A 16,997-nucleotide genomic window follows, 5' to 3' on the forward strand; every position below is an offset into this window, starting at 1 on the left:
TCCCTGTGGTCACTTGTGGTCACAAGAGCCCTGCATTTATCTCATCTCCGAACCAGCTTGGCGCAGGGATTACAACCAGTTTACCTCTAGCTCTTATTCTTTTAGCAAGCAAACCCTCTCCATGGCACCACTTCCCAGAAAAGCCCCCCAGGACCCTCAGCATCAACTCATGGGGGGCTTTTAGCCCCTCCCTGAGATGCCCACGGAGTTGGACACACGCTCCCAAGGGGGCTGAAGCCCCAAACCCCCCTCCCCTCGCTTCTTTCGGAGGAGAGGGCAGCCAGCACAGCCGCATCCTGGCAGGAGAGGTGGTTTCGCACAGCAACCGCAGCCCCGAGTAAATAAATAAAACCCAACCTTTGCACTTCTGACACTCCTGTCAGCAGGGCGGATAGATTATCTGCTGCTCCTGATCATGCTTATTTATAGCGCAGGACAAAGCCAGCAAAAAGGCAAAAAAAATAAAAAGCGCAGCTCCTCTTACACCAACACGGAGCGAGCTCAGGACACGCTTCTGCACCCCCAGGAGGGATCCGACCTCATTCTACCCCTCGTGGCAATGCTCCCCTTGCACACACACAGAGTTGTCTGTGCACAAACCAAGCACACCCAGGGCTCGTGTGCTGGGAACAGGTCGAGCTCGCAGCTCTCCGCGGGCCGCAGCTCGCTCCGGTGCTCTCTGACCGATGAAATATTCTGCAAAAGTCATTACCGGACCTGCAGCCAATCCACATTTTTTCCTTCGTGCAGATGTGTGCAAACTACAAATTAATAGATGTTTGTCTACGGGAATTCGCCTTTTTTTTTTTTTTCCCTGACTCTCTTCACACCCCTCATGGTACATCAGATGAAGGGCGTTACCAAAGTCTGCTGCTTTACAAGGAAATAACTTCACATTACGAGGCCCTGGGAGAAGGCTCTCTCCTCTCCCTCCGAACTCAGATTTAAGAACACTCTCACTTTTACACCAAAACGAAACTAAAACCTCACGAAGCCTCGTGCACAAGCCAGGACACACCCACACCACGAGAGCCAGCGACCTGGTGCTGGATCCACCATCAGCCACCCGAAACCAGGGGCACCCAGCCTCAGCTGCCCGTGCCCACCACCAAACCGCCCTGCACACATAAACGAGTGTACCTTTGGGCTCAAATCAGCCACGGGTAAAACCTCCCACTGCCAGGAAGGGCTGGCTGCTGTTTCTGGAAGACGGCAACCCGGTGACACCTCTCTCTTGGCAAGCCACTCGTGCTGGCCTTTGCAACGCACTTTGTAAGATGCTGCAATCTCTGTATGCTCCCAGGCCGAGATGGGGGGATTAATCTTGCACAAAGCCTAAAGCAGAAAATCCCTTTTTGATCTCAGATCTCAACCAGGAGTTTCATCCTAAATGGGAAAATCCACTCTGCACAAGCATGGTCCAATTTGCGGTAACGAAAAGGGGGATATTTCTCAAAATGCTTGGAGAGACCCCACAACTCCATGGCTTACAAGAGCTCCCAGCATTACTTCTGCACTCAGAGCCCAGCCTAACCCAGGACTCTTCCCCAGAGCAGCTTTTTGGGGTCCCCGACAGCTCTGGGCATTCAAACCTGGACTTGTTGGGGCCCAAACTCTGCTGCTGGCACTCATCAGAGGTAAACTTGCTGTGGAGAGCAGCACAAGACTCATCGGTTTGTCTCGATGGGGAGGGAACGATTAGGATTAATTTTAAATGTCAGCATCAGATGCAGGTTAGCGCTGCTTGCTGTGTGGACAGGACTAAGCTGGCCACTTGAAACATCGCTGTCAAGATGGCATTTAGAGGGATCCCAGAGTTAAAGAGATTTCAGCTCTGACTTAAAAAAAAAAAAGCAGCCTTGCCATAAGACAGCACCAAGCCCAGGCGGAGGAGAGCAGCCAGCCTCTGCCCAGCCTCTCTGGGGACAAGAGCCAAACAGAATAAAAATCTGATTTCAGAGGAGCACACAACTGCCCGCTCCCCAGGTTTTATTCGGTTTGGGTTTGGTGAGGCCGGCAGCGAGGCGGTGCAGCAGGGCCAGGTGAAGTGCAGCAGGATGTAATTGCAGGCGAACCCAACCCCGGGATAAACGAGGCAATGTAATTATGAGAAACATTACATGTACTCGGAGAGCGGTTTAAGAAGAAATGAGAAATCACACAGACACAATGCGTTTCCTCCGGGCAGCGGATGAAGTTCTCCCTATTCACCTTGAATTCGTTCTCCATCATCGGCTTCAACTAGAAAAGGCAAACAAAAAGATTAAAAAATATATATATAAATCCCTTTTTTCACTGCCCAGAGCAAAGGAAATGCAGCCTGAGCAGCCAGAGAAATGCTGGTGTGATACAGAGGGAAATGCCTTCCTCCTCCTCCTCCTCCTCGCTGCCTGAAAACCCCCAGACCGTGGTGCTCAGGGCTAGCTGCAGAGCAGGCAGGGGGCCGACAGGGCAGGATTAGCTTCCAGGTAACTCGGCTGCTTAAAATTCAGTCCCAAAGAGCCAGCAGAGAGCAGTCACTGCTGGGTGCCTCTCCTGTGTGCGTTACTGTACCGACCATCTCCAGTGCTACGTGTAGGACTTCACCGAGCAGATCCTGAGCTGAGCAAAAGCCTTGCACAGAATCACAGAAGCCCCTTGCATCCCCTTAGAAGCCCCCTACATCCACCCAAGAAGCCCCCTGCATCTTCAGTTTTATTAAAGGGCTCAAAGTGGGGTGTCCCTTTATCAGGACTGCCTATCCCCCGGGCCAGGAAAAGCACTGAGGTTACATCTGCCTCCAAGAAAAAAAATAATATATATTATCGTCATTATTAGCCACTGGCAAATGTTAAATAACGTCCAACTGGAAGAGGGGACAAATCCAGAAGCATTACCCCAACGCAGAGGGGTGGAGGTGGGTGCCCGTGCTACCCCCGCAGGTGCTGGGGGGACGGATCCCAGCACCCAAAGCGCTCGCCCTGCACCAGACCCCGCCACAGCCGTCCCCACACGTTCAAGATCTGCCAAAAAAGACTTCTCTCATCCTGCCTTGCTCCAGGTGCTGGCCCTCTGCAGTGCCACCTCTCCCCGCTCCCACATTTCCCAGGCGAAAGACGTCCAAACCCAAACCCTTAACCCCGAGAGAAGATAAAAATACTTAAGCTGCCGGAAGCAATACATCTCCCCTTCACGTGATGGCCGCAGCTTTTTTCCACTCCACGATCTGGATGCCGTGTTTATAAAAGCAGAGGACTGTTTACACACAGCCCCGAAGTTGTTTAGCAAGAGGCAGGAGCTGCCAGGAGGGCTTGCTGAATGTTTTTCTGGAGTCATCTCACAACCCACCCTCTCCTTTCCCTCCAGCTCTTTGCAAAAAAAAGCAGGATTTGAAAGGCTCGGAGAGTTTTCTGCACTTTGGTCCATAGGGAAAATTATTGCCTTGTTTCACCAGTGGAAAAAAATAATTAAAAAATAAAAAAGTCGATGAGTATTTGATGGGGAATTATCCTTTGCTGCTGGTGAGATTTGCTGCGGGGGAAGAGCCAAGGCAATGGGACCAGGGGTCAGCATTCCTGGGCTGCGTTCTGGGGTTTTTCCACAAAGGTTGCTTCATGCCTCAGGCTCGTCACCATCCTGCATCTGCTGCATAGCCCATGATGGGACACGAATCTTTAACCCCATCCCGGCTGAGGACAGCTCGTACCCAAAGCTCATCCCCACCCCAAGCGCCACCGAGCCGAGCTCCCCTCAGGACCGGCCCCACACTCACGGGATGTTTTGGCATGGCTGAGCCCGATTCCTTCCAACCATTTCCCAGCACCCAGCCATCACACAGAGATGAGCTTTTGGAGCAGCCAGCCCCATCTGTCCCACTGGGGCCAGCAGCCCGGCTCTCACCGTGCCTCACTGTGGGATGAGGGAACGGCCAGCACCCCAGGAGCTCACGTTATCGAGCCCGTTGGGGATGTGTTTCAGGATAATACACTCTATTTCTTCTCTCCCCAGTTTCTGATGGGGACTGACGCCTGCTTGGAGGAGCCGGTGATGAGCAACGCTGCTAGCACCACACTGGGGTGGTTCTGGGGACAACCCGGGGCCGTGAGGACACCAACTGGGATCCAACTCATTTTGCACCACAAACTGTGTTTCCAGCCAGACCCAGTTTGAATCGGTGGCTCCTGAAGGCACAAGGCTTCATGGACCACAAGCCATGCGTGCTCCAAGCTCCTTCACCACGGCCTCGTGGCACACATCAGAGCCCCGAGCTCCACCATGGCCTCGTGGCTGGTGCTCACGCTCAGCACTGGGACCAAGTTGCTGCTGTCTGGCAGCCTCAGCCCCATTAAATCTCAGAGACAGGGTGAGCAACGCCACCCAGATTACCTTCAAAAATGCGCACAATGAAGTGCCCGTCAAGCTCAGGCTGCCTCCTGTTTAGACGGGGACCAACATCGGACCAACATCACCTGCACCCACTCGGCCTGGTGGGGAGAGTGCAGGAGGAGCTGAGCTCGGTGGCTGGTTCTCAGAAACCAACTGGTGCAAATCCCATTTGTGCAAAGCTGCTTAAATGCTCTCCCTCACACAGGGAGAGGCTTCTCGCCCCGCACCGAGCGGGGTTGGGCACGGCTGGGGACATGGCTCAGGGATGAGCAAGGTGACAGCCGGAGCTCGTGCTCAGCCCGAAGGTCACAATTTGTAAATGCTGGGAATTTGCAGCTCTCCGGGATTCAAACAATAATCATTTGCGAAATCTAGGCTCAGTTACCTGCAAGTCAACACTGCCCGAAAGGAAAAGGAGTGCAGATGGGAAGGGAGGGCAACAAATAAATCCCCACGATTTCATCTCCCGCTTGGTTCGTGCTCATCCATTGACTGGCCGTGTCCTCGGTAAGCTGCGCTGTCAGCAGGGGCTTTATCTGGGATGAAGGAACTATTTTCAGGGCATTTGAGAGAACAGAAAAATTAGGCTTAAACTCCCAGTTATGAGAAGCAATATGCTGCACAGCTCAGTCTTAGGTTAATTGCAAATTAACGTTTTACCCTCTCCATTTTAACTTTGTTAAAGCTGGAAAAATACATACTCTATTTAAAGAGCTGCATGGCATGGGTTTTCAGGCAGGGATAAGGCCCCTGGTTTGGACTGCATTGAGGTCTGAACTTCCCCAAAGCTCAAAGCGAAGCCATGATCCAGTCAATGTCTTCTCTGCTTGCACACCAGAGGAGAGATCCTCCGCCTGAGCAGGATCGAGTGAAGTCTTTTGTGCTTGCAGTTCACATCTCTGGAGCATGGGGTAAAACTGACCCGGCTCCAAAATTTCCTGGCCAGAGAGAGAGGTTGAAACCACTGGTTTCTTTCCAGCATAGAGTAAAAAGTTGATATTTCAAAAATAATAAATATAAATCAAAGTTTTAACTTGCTTGTGGGAGGAAAAAAAAAAAACAAAAAAAAAAAACTTTCTGATTTTGGAAACATTGATTTTCTTACTGGCTCTCTGTAACGAAGCGACTCACAGCAAGGCAGCCAGCATGGATACAGCACCGTGTTCCTCTTTATGTCTCCTTGGGCCTCCCTCCCCCGGGAATAAAACCAGCTCACATCAGGCAAGGCATCAGCAGCAAAATCTAATTTCGTTTCATTGAAATAATCAAATGTTTTGGGATCATTTCAGCCAAACACAGGCAGGCGAGTCAGGGTGACCCGATCCAGCGCGATGCATCCACGCTGCGCTCCCCACTGTGTTTAAAGGGGAATTTGCAGAGTGCTCCTGAGAGCAGGGCTGTGCTGCATCTCTCCTGCTGCAGCTGAACACCCGAGGCCCTGCATGACCAAGCTGAGGTCTGATTTTAGTTGTTTGCTCCAAAGCCAAATGGCTTCACTTCCACACAAAGTCCAGCGCCTGGCGGACACCAGCTCAGAGCAGCAGCGGGCACAGATCCAATTTGAACCTTGCTGATCAAAGCAGGTTTGGTGGCACTTCCCTTCTCCCTCCCTTGCCCACCAAAGGGTCAGAAGCTGGGTGGAATTGGAGATTTTCCCATTTCCAACCTGGTGGGGCAAAGCCAAGGCTCTCCGTGCCCGATTGCTGGCTCAGTGCAAAGCCAGTGACTGCCTGCTCCACCAGGGTGCTGGTGAAGCCTTGCATAAAATATTTGTTTGCCAGGAAAGGGGGGAGTGCAGAAGCAGCTTAAAACATTCCTGGAGACATCTAAATAATGCAGCCCAGATGGAAAATGTGCTCGTTAAAGGAAGATGTCACCGCGTGCTAAATACAAACCAACGGTGTGCGAATTCAGGAGGGCAGGAGCAGCAGGGAAGCAGCTCACAGCCTTCGTGCCACAAGGGATGCACAGTCCTGGGAAATCCCCCAACGAGCAGAATCTGCTCCTCCGATTCTTCTTTTTAATTTAATTTCATATTTTAAGTAAGCAGCACAAACATTATGATTTTTCTCATCATGACATGAGGAGGTAGGACAAGAAAATAACTTCTGAAGCAGGCAAATAGGAGGAAAGAAACCACTTTTTTTTTTTTTTAAGGAAAAGAAATGCCAGATCAGATAACATTGGCACAGACGGAAAGCTCTTGACCCTTTGCATACATGAACATCAAAATTTGAGGGCTGAGATTTTCAAGACCAAGCTGGAGACTCATCTTGCATCCATTTCCTAGGAGATTTGGGTTCCTCAGCCTCTGGAATTTGTTTCCCAACCCTTTTTAGAAAGGAAAGACGAGCTGTGCAGACAAGCTGCAAGTCAAAAGTTAGGGCTAATATCTGGGAAAAAATAGGAACAGCGTTGAGAAGCATGGATCTAATTCCCCTTTAGCCTAGTGCTCCTTTTGTGACATTACTCAGCATCTGAGCCATACCACTTGCAAGAGGAATGCATTTGTGAGAGAAACACGGAATTAGAAGAACAACATTTTCAAATGCTGTCACTTGACTTAACCTCAGGGCAACTAAAAGCCATATCCACCGTCACTCAGTAAAGTTAACGGAAAATCTATCAGAGAAATCAACCAGCAGAGGATCGGACCTTCACCGCACCACCCTGAGACCCAACACGAGGCCACCCTCCAACCCCACACCCGGCACAAGAGCCCCCTGCCAACGTGCCATGGTGCCTGGAGCGGTGTTATGAGGGCTCTGCATCGTCAGGACAAGGACAACAGCAACCACTGCACAGCTCGTCAACAACTTGCCAAGGGATCCCAAGAACGCACCTCTCCAAAGCAAGAGCCCCCAAACGATTCAAAGGGACAGATGAGAACGAAGCCCACCCAAGTGCCAGATCGTAGCACCCCAGACCAAACTCAAAGCCTCTTCCCTGCTTACATCTTGGCCCTGATCTAGAGAAAAGCCCTGGCTTGTTGAGCACAGAGCTTACTTCTCTCAATAAGAAGCTGAGGTTGCTAAATCTGGGAGAGCTGGGTGAAAATTGCTATTTGAAGGACCGGGTGAGACATCGCGTGGCTGGGATCTTGCACTAAATGTTCCCGGTCTCGCCCTTTCTGTAAGTGGGAGCAAATCAACAGGAGACCTAGGAGAGCCTACAGCGACCAGAGAAGACCTGGAGCTCTTCAAAGGAATTCCAGGTGGTTGTGAGAAGAGCTCAGATCCCTGAAATAACTTTTGCCAATGCACGTTCACTTCTTCTGGCATTTTCAGACATTTGAAGCCCAGATTTACAAGAATGTCAGGTTCCCAAGTGCTAGAGCAAACCTATCCCTAGGCAATTCCCTGGGGAAAAGCTATGGGATTCTTTGGATCGTGCTGAAGGTTACTTACAGGGAAAGAGGCTGGATTGCCATACAGCACCTTGACCACATTCTTGCCTTGGAAGGTCAACCTACACATACACAAGAGGCAACAGCCACACCAGGCTTGCCTGAGCCACCGCATGGGATGGCCCTGGCCATAAATAGTAGGAAAAAGCTATGAAACCTTTGGAAAGCTCCAGTGCCAGGTACCTTGGTCCTCGCTCTTGCTCTCAAGACATCCAGTGACACAACCAGGGGTATTTCTGATGGCAAGGACAGGAGCGAAGCTGTCTGGGGTCTGCAGATAAGCAGATGGATGGGTCCTGGGGGCAGGAGGGAAAGCTTCAAGCCTGAGAGTCTTAAAAGGTTCAAGAAGAAAGAAATCAAATCAAAGCTAAATGCCGCAGCTCTCCCTCTCGCTACAAGCTTCAGTGTTGAACTAATCCAGGAGTGCTTTGAATTCCAGCTGTACCTGCAGAGAAGGCGCCGAGTCACCGTATTTGAGATTCAAGCCACAGCGCAGGGAGTACCGCCGGCTTTCACCCAGATCACAGTGGGCACACCGAGCCCTGCCCTTCTTCCTGGCCAGCCAAGGGAGGTTTACAAACCTCGCCACCCCCAAGAAGCCCTTCCAACCACTCATTTAATCAACACCGATACACGGAGATGCACAAGTGCCATGGAATAACCACAGCAGCCCTGCACCGACACCCCTGCCTGCTGGTTTCATCGATCCTGCCCCTATCAGGGGCTCTCCCATTTCCTCAGCCTTAGGGCAGGGAGGTTTTGCAGTGAGGACCTGAATCACGAGGTGCCAATTCTTTTTTCCTTTTAAATTTGTAAACCCCAACTGCAGATACAGCTGCGTTTCTTATTCGAGACTGCTTTCTCTCCGTGCCCCCCTAGCAAGGCATTTCCTGACCAGAAGCAGCAGTCTTAAATTCTTCATGAACAGAGTTTAGTCTCACCGCGATTTTCAGTGTGTGTCATGAATTTTAATGGAAATACATACAAACCCCAGTCCCTCAGCACCAAGGTGTTGAGGCGGGCGAGATTTGTGCAAGGTGAGAGGTACAACTGTTTGTTGCTTTTGCTTTTTGTTTTTAAACTCAGCTGCAGTGAATCACTGTGGTGGGCAAGGATAGCTGAGCTACTTCTATCCACCGAGCTGACCACAGTTTAGGAATCCCCTTGGTCAGGGCCCTGCAGCACAGGAGGGCAGCCTGCCTCGGGTGCCCAGCAGCATTTGTCAAAGCTTTGATTGAGAAGAAAAGCCCCAAAAATGACAAAGAACAAAAAAAAAAAAAAAAAAGGGAGAAGATAAAGAAGTGTACATGCCCTCTCCACCAGCAGCCCTGACTGTTAGCTTATGCTCCGGCCAAGAGAGGCAAAAAGCCCCAAACACACACACCGAGCCAACCCAGAGACAGAAAGATCTTAAATGCTCTTTCTGGCACTACAGGGGGGTTCTCTTCCATTGTGGCTTTGTTAGTAAATAAATCAATTCCTTTTTCTTCACGTCACTCTCTAAAATGGCCCCATTCAGACGCCCGTGCTGGTGCGGCAGAGCCCTGCCTTCCCACACGCAGCAGAGCAGTGATTCACCCGCTGGTTTCAGCACCTCTGGAAGTACGAGAAATTAAATTAAATTTCTTTAACACATCCTTGGCATCTCCTCCCAGAAGGTTAAAGCAAACAAACAAACGGAAACAAACACTTTCGTTGGCCAGAATGAAAAGCGATCCATGCTCAGCACGCTCCTACTGGAGAACCTTGGGTGGTGTGATGGACAGAGTCATTTTAATGGAGATCTTCCCATTTCCAGGAATGAGCTTGCTCACAGGCATGTCGAAGGTTGCATTCGCATTGGCAGCTTCCTGCAACAGCAAAAGCCCCAGATGCTTGTGGTTGGAAGCGACCTATTTTGGATAAACAGAACAATGAACAAAGCACCCTCTCCCCGGCAGACGGAGCAGCACGGAGGAATGTTTTGCAAAATCTTTTGGCAACAAGGTACCCTCTGGTTTTGCAATCAGCGAAACCATGGGCAAAGCCATGCGTCACATGAAATCCAGCTGGGAGAAGCAGGCAGCAGCGCTGCCAGCACCACCAAGAGCCCCGAGGAGACAGAGCCCACCGGCGAGACCTCTCCAGCAGGATGCAGAGGTCCTCCCGGGCTGTCCCAGCACAGACGCAGAAGCTCCCAGAGATATCACACTTGCAGCAACACGGAGAATTCACAAGCTGCTCTCAGGAAATACGGCCAGAAATAGCAGACTTTGTGCTGTCTGCAAACATCACAAGCCTTGGCCATCCTGGATTCACACCACGGGATTTGCACTGAGAGCGCCCGTAGCAGTTCCTGCTCCGTTTAGCAGCCTCTTGCTCACACCACAGCAGAGCTGGCTCTAGGCTAGAAGGTCCTACAAACGCAAGACCATGCCTGTACACAATGAAAGATGCTCTTTGCTCTCCTTTGAGAGATTTTGAGGCCTCAGAGAGAGCTTTTCACTGTCTTGCCTTAAGCATGGCAGCAGAGAAAAATCTAGAAGCAGGAGTGTGCCCAGGTCTCACCAGCACACAGTGGTGGCTTCAAAACCACTGAAGTTTCTGACCTGCAGGTACCTCCTGCTCAAAGTGGGTTATGAAGCTGAAACACAGAAAGATTCAATGCTACCAGAAACATTGGTTTCAGCAAATTTCTGCTGTCTGTATTCTTCGCCACCAACTCCGTACGCAGCAGCTCAGGCCAAGAAGCAAACCTCCTGCTAGATCTGTTCCCATCCCCATCAGCACACAAAGCCTAATGCTCCCCACACCTCGATAAAGACCCTTCAGCTCTAATCCAGAGCAGTTAAGAGATTCCTGTAAGCAGCCAGATCAGCACAGCACCAGATGGGCTGAAGGGACTTATGTCTTGCAGGAGTTTAGCGCACAACCCAGCCACAGATGGAAGGACTTGGGGGAGAAGCCCCCTCTGTACAGCATGCTCCATCTCCCAGGAGCCTCACCACGACCTCCCCAGCCCGTATCAGGAAAGCCTGGATTTGGTTATTGAGCCACAAACGAGTTTTAGCTCAAATTTAGCTCTATTTGCTGCTATGATGCTTCAAATGACTCAAGGGGAAATCGTGATGCTGCAGCGGCTGGCGCATTGACTCGAGGTCGTATTATTCAATGCCTGCTCATATTCAGTTTGCAGCAGATCTGCTCAGATTCCAGTTTTTCAGTGAAGGGGAAGGAAGTGCTTCTCGAAGTATTTTGACTTTGTCAGGGCAACCGTTCCAGGGGACCATTGTCTGCAACAACACATTTGGCTACCCTGGCGTGGAGTCACAGTGAGCCTGAGCTGCTCTGGGCTCCAGCCCCAGATGCTGGGGGACTCCTTCCTCCAGTCACTCAGCTCAGACACAGCAGCTTTCAGGCTGCTCCAACCCACACTGGGGTCCCTGCTGGCCTCCAGCTGTGCCCAGGCTTGGAGATGATAATTGTGCCTCATGTGCCAGGGTTTGGCTCCACAGTCACTCGTTTGCTTTGTGCATGCACAATCGTGCCTGGGCAACCACTGGGTGGATGGAGCTTTTCTGCTGAAAAACTGCTTTGAATGGGTCTAGTCTATGTCCCTCTTGCACATAAGAAGCCAGCGAGACATTAATCCCACGCTGCTCTGACCACGAGGGAGCAGCCAGCACCTCACCTCGTGAAAGTGCCTGCTCGCAGCGGGCACTGCTGGGACATCTCCGATGATGGAGGCTTCCTGTGTTCCTACAAAACATTTTATTCATGCACAATGGAACATCATAAATAATTCCGAGCCCGCTGTGCTCCTGGAGCACAGCACGGTGTGCCAGGGGTTTGCCTCACTTGCTTTGCTCTCCTGCTAACAGCCAGCAGGAGCTGCGTGTGCATTCAGGCAAGATCCAACGCAGGGGGAGAAAGATTTCCCTGATCCACCACAGCCAAGAAACACAGGGACTGTGGCCTTATTTTTAACAGGAGATGGGGAAAAGTTCAAATATTCAAACAAACAAGCTGCAGCTAGGTTTCTAAATGCTGTTGCCTTCAGGGCAAAGTTAGGTACAGGAGCCAGGTCCTAGTCACGAGATATTGATGCGTTGGTGCTAGCAGGGGTTTGAGCCATCTTCCTGGAAACACTGCCCCCCTCCACCTGATAGCAATTCCAAATTATGATGGACCCCGTACTCATTAAGTAGCACCAACTGCAGCCCCAGGGCACTGATATTTACAACCACCACAACAGAGAAAGGCAAATGCCTCCTCTATACCCCCTGTAACCAACAACAGGGACAAACTTGTCAAATGGCTTTGACCTTTGCTCAGCTGCTTACCAGGCTGGGCTGCAGTGGGGAAGATCCCCAAGCCCAGTTTATTCTTCACAATTTCCCTGCTGTTACCTTTTCTTTAAATGGGAGCAAGACCCAGGAAAACCAGCCCATTTCCCAGACTTTCCCTGAGCAACAGCAGACAGATGGGAACCTGCAGGAACAGAACCGAGCAAGGTAAAGCATCTCCAGCCCTACCACCCAGCCCTGGGAACGCCGCAGTGCCTCTGTTGCATAAGAGGTTTGTTTCTAATTAGAAAAGGGCATCTGTGGCCTCAGATGCTGCGCAAGGGAAACCACGCACCTACTGCTAAGGAAGTGCTAAGGCCGGTGGGTTACTTATTGGGAGCACAGGTGGAGGTAAGGAGAGGAAGCACATCACCAGGTGGGTGGCACAGCATAAGAACCTGAGCACTGAGCAAATCCAAAGGAGCACATCAGCTGAGAAACTGCTTGGGAATGTCAGGGGAAGGGCTGGAAGACTGCTGTCATTCAATATTCCGTCTCTTCCCAAACGAAAACCCCTTGTTTTAGGGGACAACAATATCTGGCAATCACCAGAGGAAGGACGGCAGCACCCTACACTCGCTCTGCAATTCCTAATGCCTGTCCAGGCATTCAGCCACGATACCCGACAGACGCAGACCCCAGCACCTCTTTGGGGTGAGGAAGGCTCCCTGTGAATCTACAGCACGCAGACACCCCAGGAGGGACGGGGACACCCAGACAAGACCCGTGGCAGAGCCACGAGCACCACTCACTGCCCAGAGCACAGTTACACGGCTCCAGGCACTTCTCAAGCGCTCTGCCATCCTCTCCCTCTTTCCCCACAGGGCTGGGGGCAGAAGCATTGCCGTGTGTCCCCCCCTGCAGCCCGGCCCCGCTGGAAGCAGGCCCAAGCCCAAGCCCCGGCCCCGGGCGGCTCCAGGCCGGGCTCCTGCCGCCCTCTGGCGGCATCGGGCGGGCAGGGCCGGGCCAGGCCTCGCTGCTTCCCGCCCCGTTTTCCCTCAGGTCCTTGTGTGCTTCAAGTCAGTTTTTTGCAGAAGCGCCAGGCCTCTTGTCCTGATCTGAATTCACTCATTTCTAGTCCTCCCCCCGTACTAGCGCTGACTCTCTCGCTAGGGATTTCCTCGGGAAGTTTCCTTCCCAGCCTGCTTGCTTCAGGCTCAAAGAGCAGCAAGTTCAGCCAGCCCCAGATGCTTTAAGCTCTGTAGCAACCCCCTAGCCCACCAGCCACCACCTCCTAAAGCCCCTTTGGGTTCACTTTGGAGTCCAGTTTTGCCACCCAACACAAAAGCACCGCAGCCCCCGTAGCCCCCTGCAAGCAGGGACTTACCTGAGCCATAGCAGCGCCAGCAGGAGGAGGCAGCTCCAGTCCCACTTGTTCACTTCTAAGTGTTTCTTTATATCACCCCCAAACCCCCACATGCACTGCCAGAAATACCTCTCCCCCTGGAGATGCCCAAGTGCCCAGCAGTGACCACCCCAGCTCAATCACCACATCCCCAGCCACCAGCTGAGGAGCAATCAGAGGCGCTCAGCAGCTCCTGTGGCACCTCGTTACTAACAAAATGGCAAATCCACACACCTGAGCCACAGGCAGCAATTTGGACTCAGCTGCTCAGCAAGTGCTGCTGCCAAAGGAAAGGGGGAGTCCAGCAGAAACAAGTAAACTCTAAGGTGAAAATCTTCCCTTGGGTGCTGAGCTGTGGTGAGTGCTGCAGGGAGGGTGAGCTCCACATGGCCACATCCCCACCTACAGGTCACAGAATGACTTCCCTTACAAAAAGTGCCTGCTAGAATATGGTAATTTTGTTTATATGAGGCTCTGGGGTGAAGTGGGAACAAGGACGTGATGGGTTTTCCCACATTTTGCAGTCACTCATTTACCTGAGCTACTGCTTGCACAGTAGGAGCAAACAAAGTTAGTCTTTTATACAAAGACTATAGGTGGTCATTGTCACCCTCCTCTCTGTAAATCCCCCTCTTGTTACAAGTTCAATGTCATTAACCAGAAGAGATCTTTTCCAATGGTATATGCTAATCAATGTAACGTACTGGGCAGTTTCCTATTCACGAACCTTAATAACGAGGTCTATGAAACTGATCATGCATGGATTGACTTGTGTGTTTAGCTACAGATGAAATCTCAAGTAGTTACTTATTTTATCAAGGCACAAGAATATTGGTGCAAGAAGCAAACAATAGAGATGACAGAAGGAAGTATATCCTTAGATGGCCAATTTTTATTTTAACATCCTGTAAAGAAACGTCTCTGAAAGATAGATAGCAAATATTGGTTCTGCTGGGAAGCCTTGCAGGTTAGGTAATAACCTCCCTAAGTTTGTATCAGCAAAGGTTATAGCACTTTGTACAGCTGTAAAGCCTGTAGAAATACAGGAGAAAATGAGATCTGCAAACATAAAGCAAGCTGCCCAAGTCACCCAGCAAGGCAGAGCAAGAAATCCAGATCTCTTGAGAGCTGGTGCAGTGTGCTGATGGACAGGAACACTGCTTGCATCAGCGCTGAACAAAGATCCAAATCCAGCAAGTCTGCACCTTGGTTCTCAGCAATTCTGCTATTTATTTAGCTGAGTTGTTTTCAGCGTGGGGTTAACAGACACCTCAAGGTCAGTCCCCAAGCTACATCTGAAAAGTTGGCAAAGGCTAACAGAAAGACTACCCAAGTTAACAGACACCACAAAGAAACCTTTGTACATACAAGTTCTCAGACATCTTCCAAGGAGGATGTTTGTGCAGCTCAGAAATCAAGTTTGAAAGTCACTGAATTAACTGGTTAAAGGCAGACAGGTCCACAGAGTTTAACATGTGTAGTTTTCTACTTTGATTTATTTTTCATCCTGCCAGGTAAATCATTGCTAGCAATATTTTGATTAACACTGGATGGAAAAGAAATTGCAATCTAAATTTCAGCATATTTATTCATATGCACTTCTGGGGACATTTCTTTGAAACTCTTTTAAAAAGAAGGCTAAGGAAATTTGCTTGCAGAAAGAAGGCACTGCTGCAAGAAGACAGATGCTGTTCCTCCTTTTCAGCAATACTTCCACATAATACCAAAATATTTGGCACAAAGCGCCCGATTAAAGAAATGCCATTGCTGACAGCAGATGGTACTTCTCATCCCAATCTGTAGCTGCCTGCTAACACTAGATGTAATCTGATTGCAAACATGGTGTGTGCATTTTTTCCAGATGAGCAAGCTTTACATAATTTTTCATTGCCGTTGTTTGTTTGTTAACAAACACCATTGTTAGGAGCAAACAGCCTGATTACAGTGCTATCAAACAAATCCCTTCTGCTCACCCCACCCTTCCAACCTTCCGGCTCTTGGAAATGTCCTGTTATACATCAGCAAAGCAGCCTGGTTTTCTCCCACTGCACTACTACCTGCTTAAAACTTACTTTTAGGTTGCTCATGCTACGAAGAGCCAGGAGAGGGCCTTGAAAGAACAGTGGTACCAAATTACAGCAAGACTTTCCCTATGCAAGAGGCTTGTCAGCTGTTCCAGACAGCAGGTTCCTTGCCTTTACTTCAGAAAAAAAAACGCATTACATTACCTGTTCATTTACTAACTACATTTTCCAAATGGAAATTCACTATAGGTCCTCCTTTAAGTCTACCCATGTATAATTCTATGCAGTAATAGCTTTAAAACCAGGATTTGCTTCAAGGAAGTTGCACTTCTCCAGAGCCCACTGAACATATGTGCGTATTTGCCAAATAGTGGCTGCTGGAGTTATAAAAGAAAGTTTGTTTAACAGGAAACAAGTGAATACATGTCCTAGCGCCTCTCTCTTCCTCTCTGCTGGCTGACAGACTGAATTCAGCAGAGGCCAAGAGGATTGCTTTGCTAACTGAAACAGTGACAGACTAACTCCAAATTGAGACCATGCTAACACAGGGCTTTAATGCTAATTCAGGGCAGACATTTCAGAGCTAGCCAGACTTCCTAGAGCCAAACCAAGGGGATTTGTCAAAGCTATTCTCTTAAATTCACTTTTTTTTTTTCTATTAATTCTCAGAGTTTCTCTCCCCAGAAAAAAAGAATCTTAAACAACTTCACAGATTTGCTTTTAAACAATGCTCCCATTTGTCACTAGATTTGAATAGGCACCATCTGCATACATCCAGAGTATGTTAGAGCACTGTGTGAATGCTTTGAACTCCATTCTCCAGCAAAGCAAGACAGGCTGGCCTTCTTGTGCTTGTCAAATACTCAGTGCCTAGCTTTTAACAAGCTTCCAACAGCAACACCAAGTATGTTTTTCCTTCTCCCTCAAGCACTGAAAACATGCAGGTGCAACTTGTTCCAGCTGCACAATAACTGGAGCTAGAATTTAATGAGTTACATTATCTTGATTTCAAAAGCCATCCATATATGTCCTTCAATGATCTCAAGCCACCTGCAAGCATTTTGGAATGCTCAGGATCTGGTCTCAGTTCAGCTGAGTGAGTTACAGAGCACCTGTAGCAAGGAGGCAGGGGGTGGGCATGATAATGATCTAGGCATACTGAGTACTTCTCTTAGCATTGCTCCATTTTCAGGTTCTGTGACAATCACAAGTGCTTATTTCAACGTTTTGCTTCCTCTCATAGGTCCTTACTGCAGCAAGAAGTCCACCTTTTTGGGGGTTTTCCTGCTAAATCTAATAATACTGTCAACACAGAAGGCAGATGATATTTGGCAGAAATTTTTGGGATTCTGAAAGGGGAAATACATGTGAATGGAATAAAAACTGATTTGACTATTAACAACACATTGGTCTCAGAAAAATAGCTAAGGCTGTTCTCTGTTCTCTTCTGTCACACTCCTAGTGCTCCACCTGTATACGTTCAGCACAGAAATCTGCACTGCATCAATAAAACAAGCTTTATGTACCTGTGA

At 49.7% G+C, this 16,997-nt stretch overlaps 1 protein-coding gene across 2 annotated transcripts in view; it reads right to left on the reverse strand.

Annotated features, from left to right (window-relative positions):
- LRRC75A (leucine rich repeat containing 75A) overlaps positions 1–13,447 on the reverse strand; it is an 80,037-nt gene extending 66,590 nt beyond the window's left edge. The window contains exons 1-3 of one of the 2 annotated variants that reach the window (XM_072026119.1): positions 13,424–13,447; positions 2,167–2,241; positions 1,141–1,335 (exon numbers count right to left, since the gene is read on the reverse strand). In XM_072026119.1, coding sequence (XP_071882220.1) covers positions 1,141–1,335; positions 2,167–2,241; positions 13,424–13,432 — 279 coding nt within the window. In that variant the 5' untranslated portion in view covers positions 13,433–13,447. Of the gene's footprint in view, positions 1–1,140; positions 1,336–2,166; positions 2,242–3,139; positions 3,363–13,423 lie in introns of those variants that run through there. The other variant, XM_072026120.1, reaches the window with a different exon arrangement.
- Positions 13,448–16,997: the final 3,550 nt, after the last annotated feature.

The sequence above is a fragment of the Anas platyrhynchos genome, chromosome 20, assembly GCF_047663525.1.
Source record: "Anas platyrhynchos isolate ZD024472 breed Pekin duck chromosome 20, IASCAAS_PekinDuck_T2T, whole genome shotgun sequence".
Taxonomy (NCBI): Eukaryota; Metazoa; Chordata; class Aves; order Anseriformes; family Anatidae; genus Anas; species Anas platyrhynchos.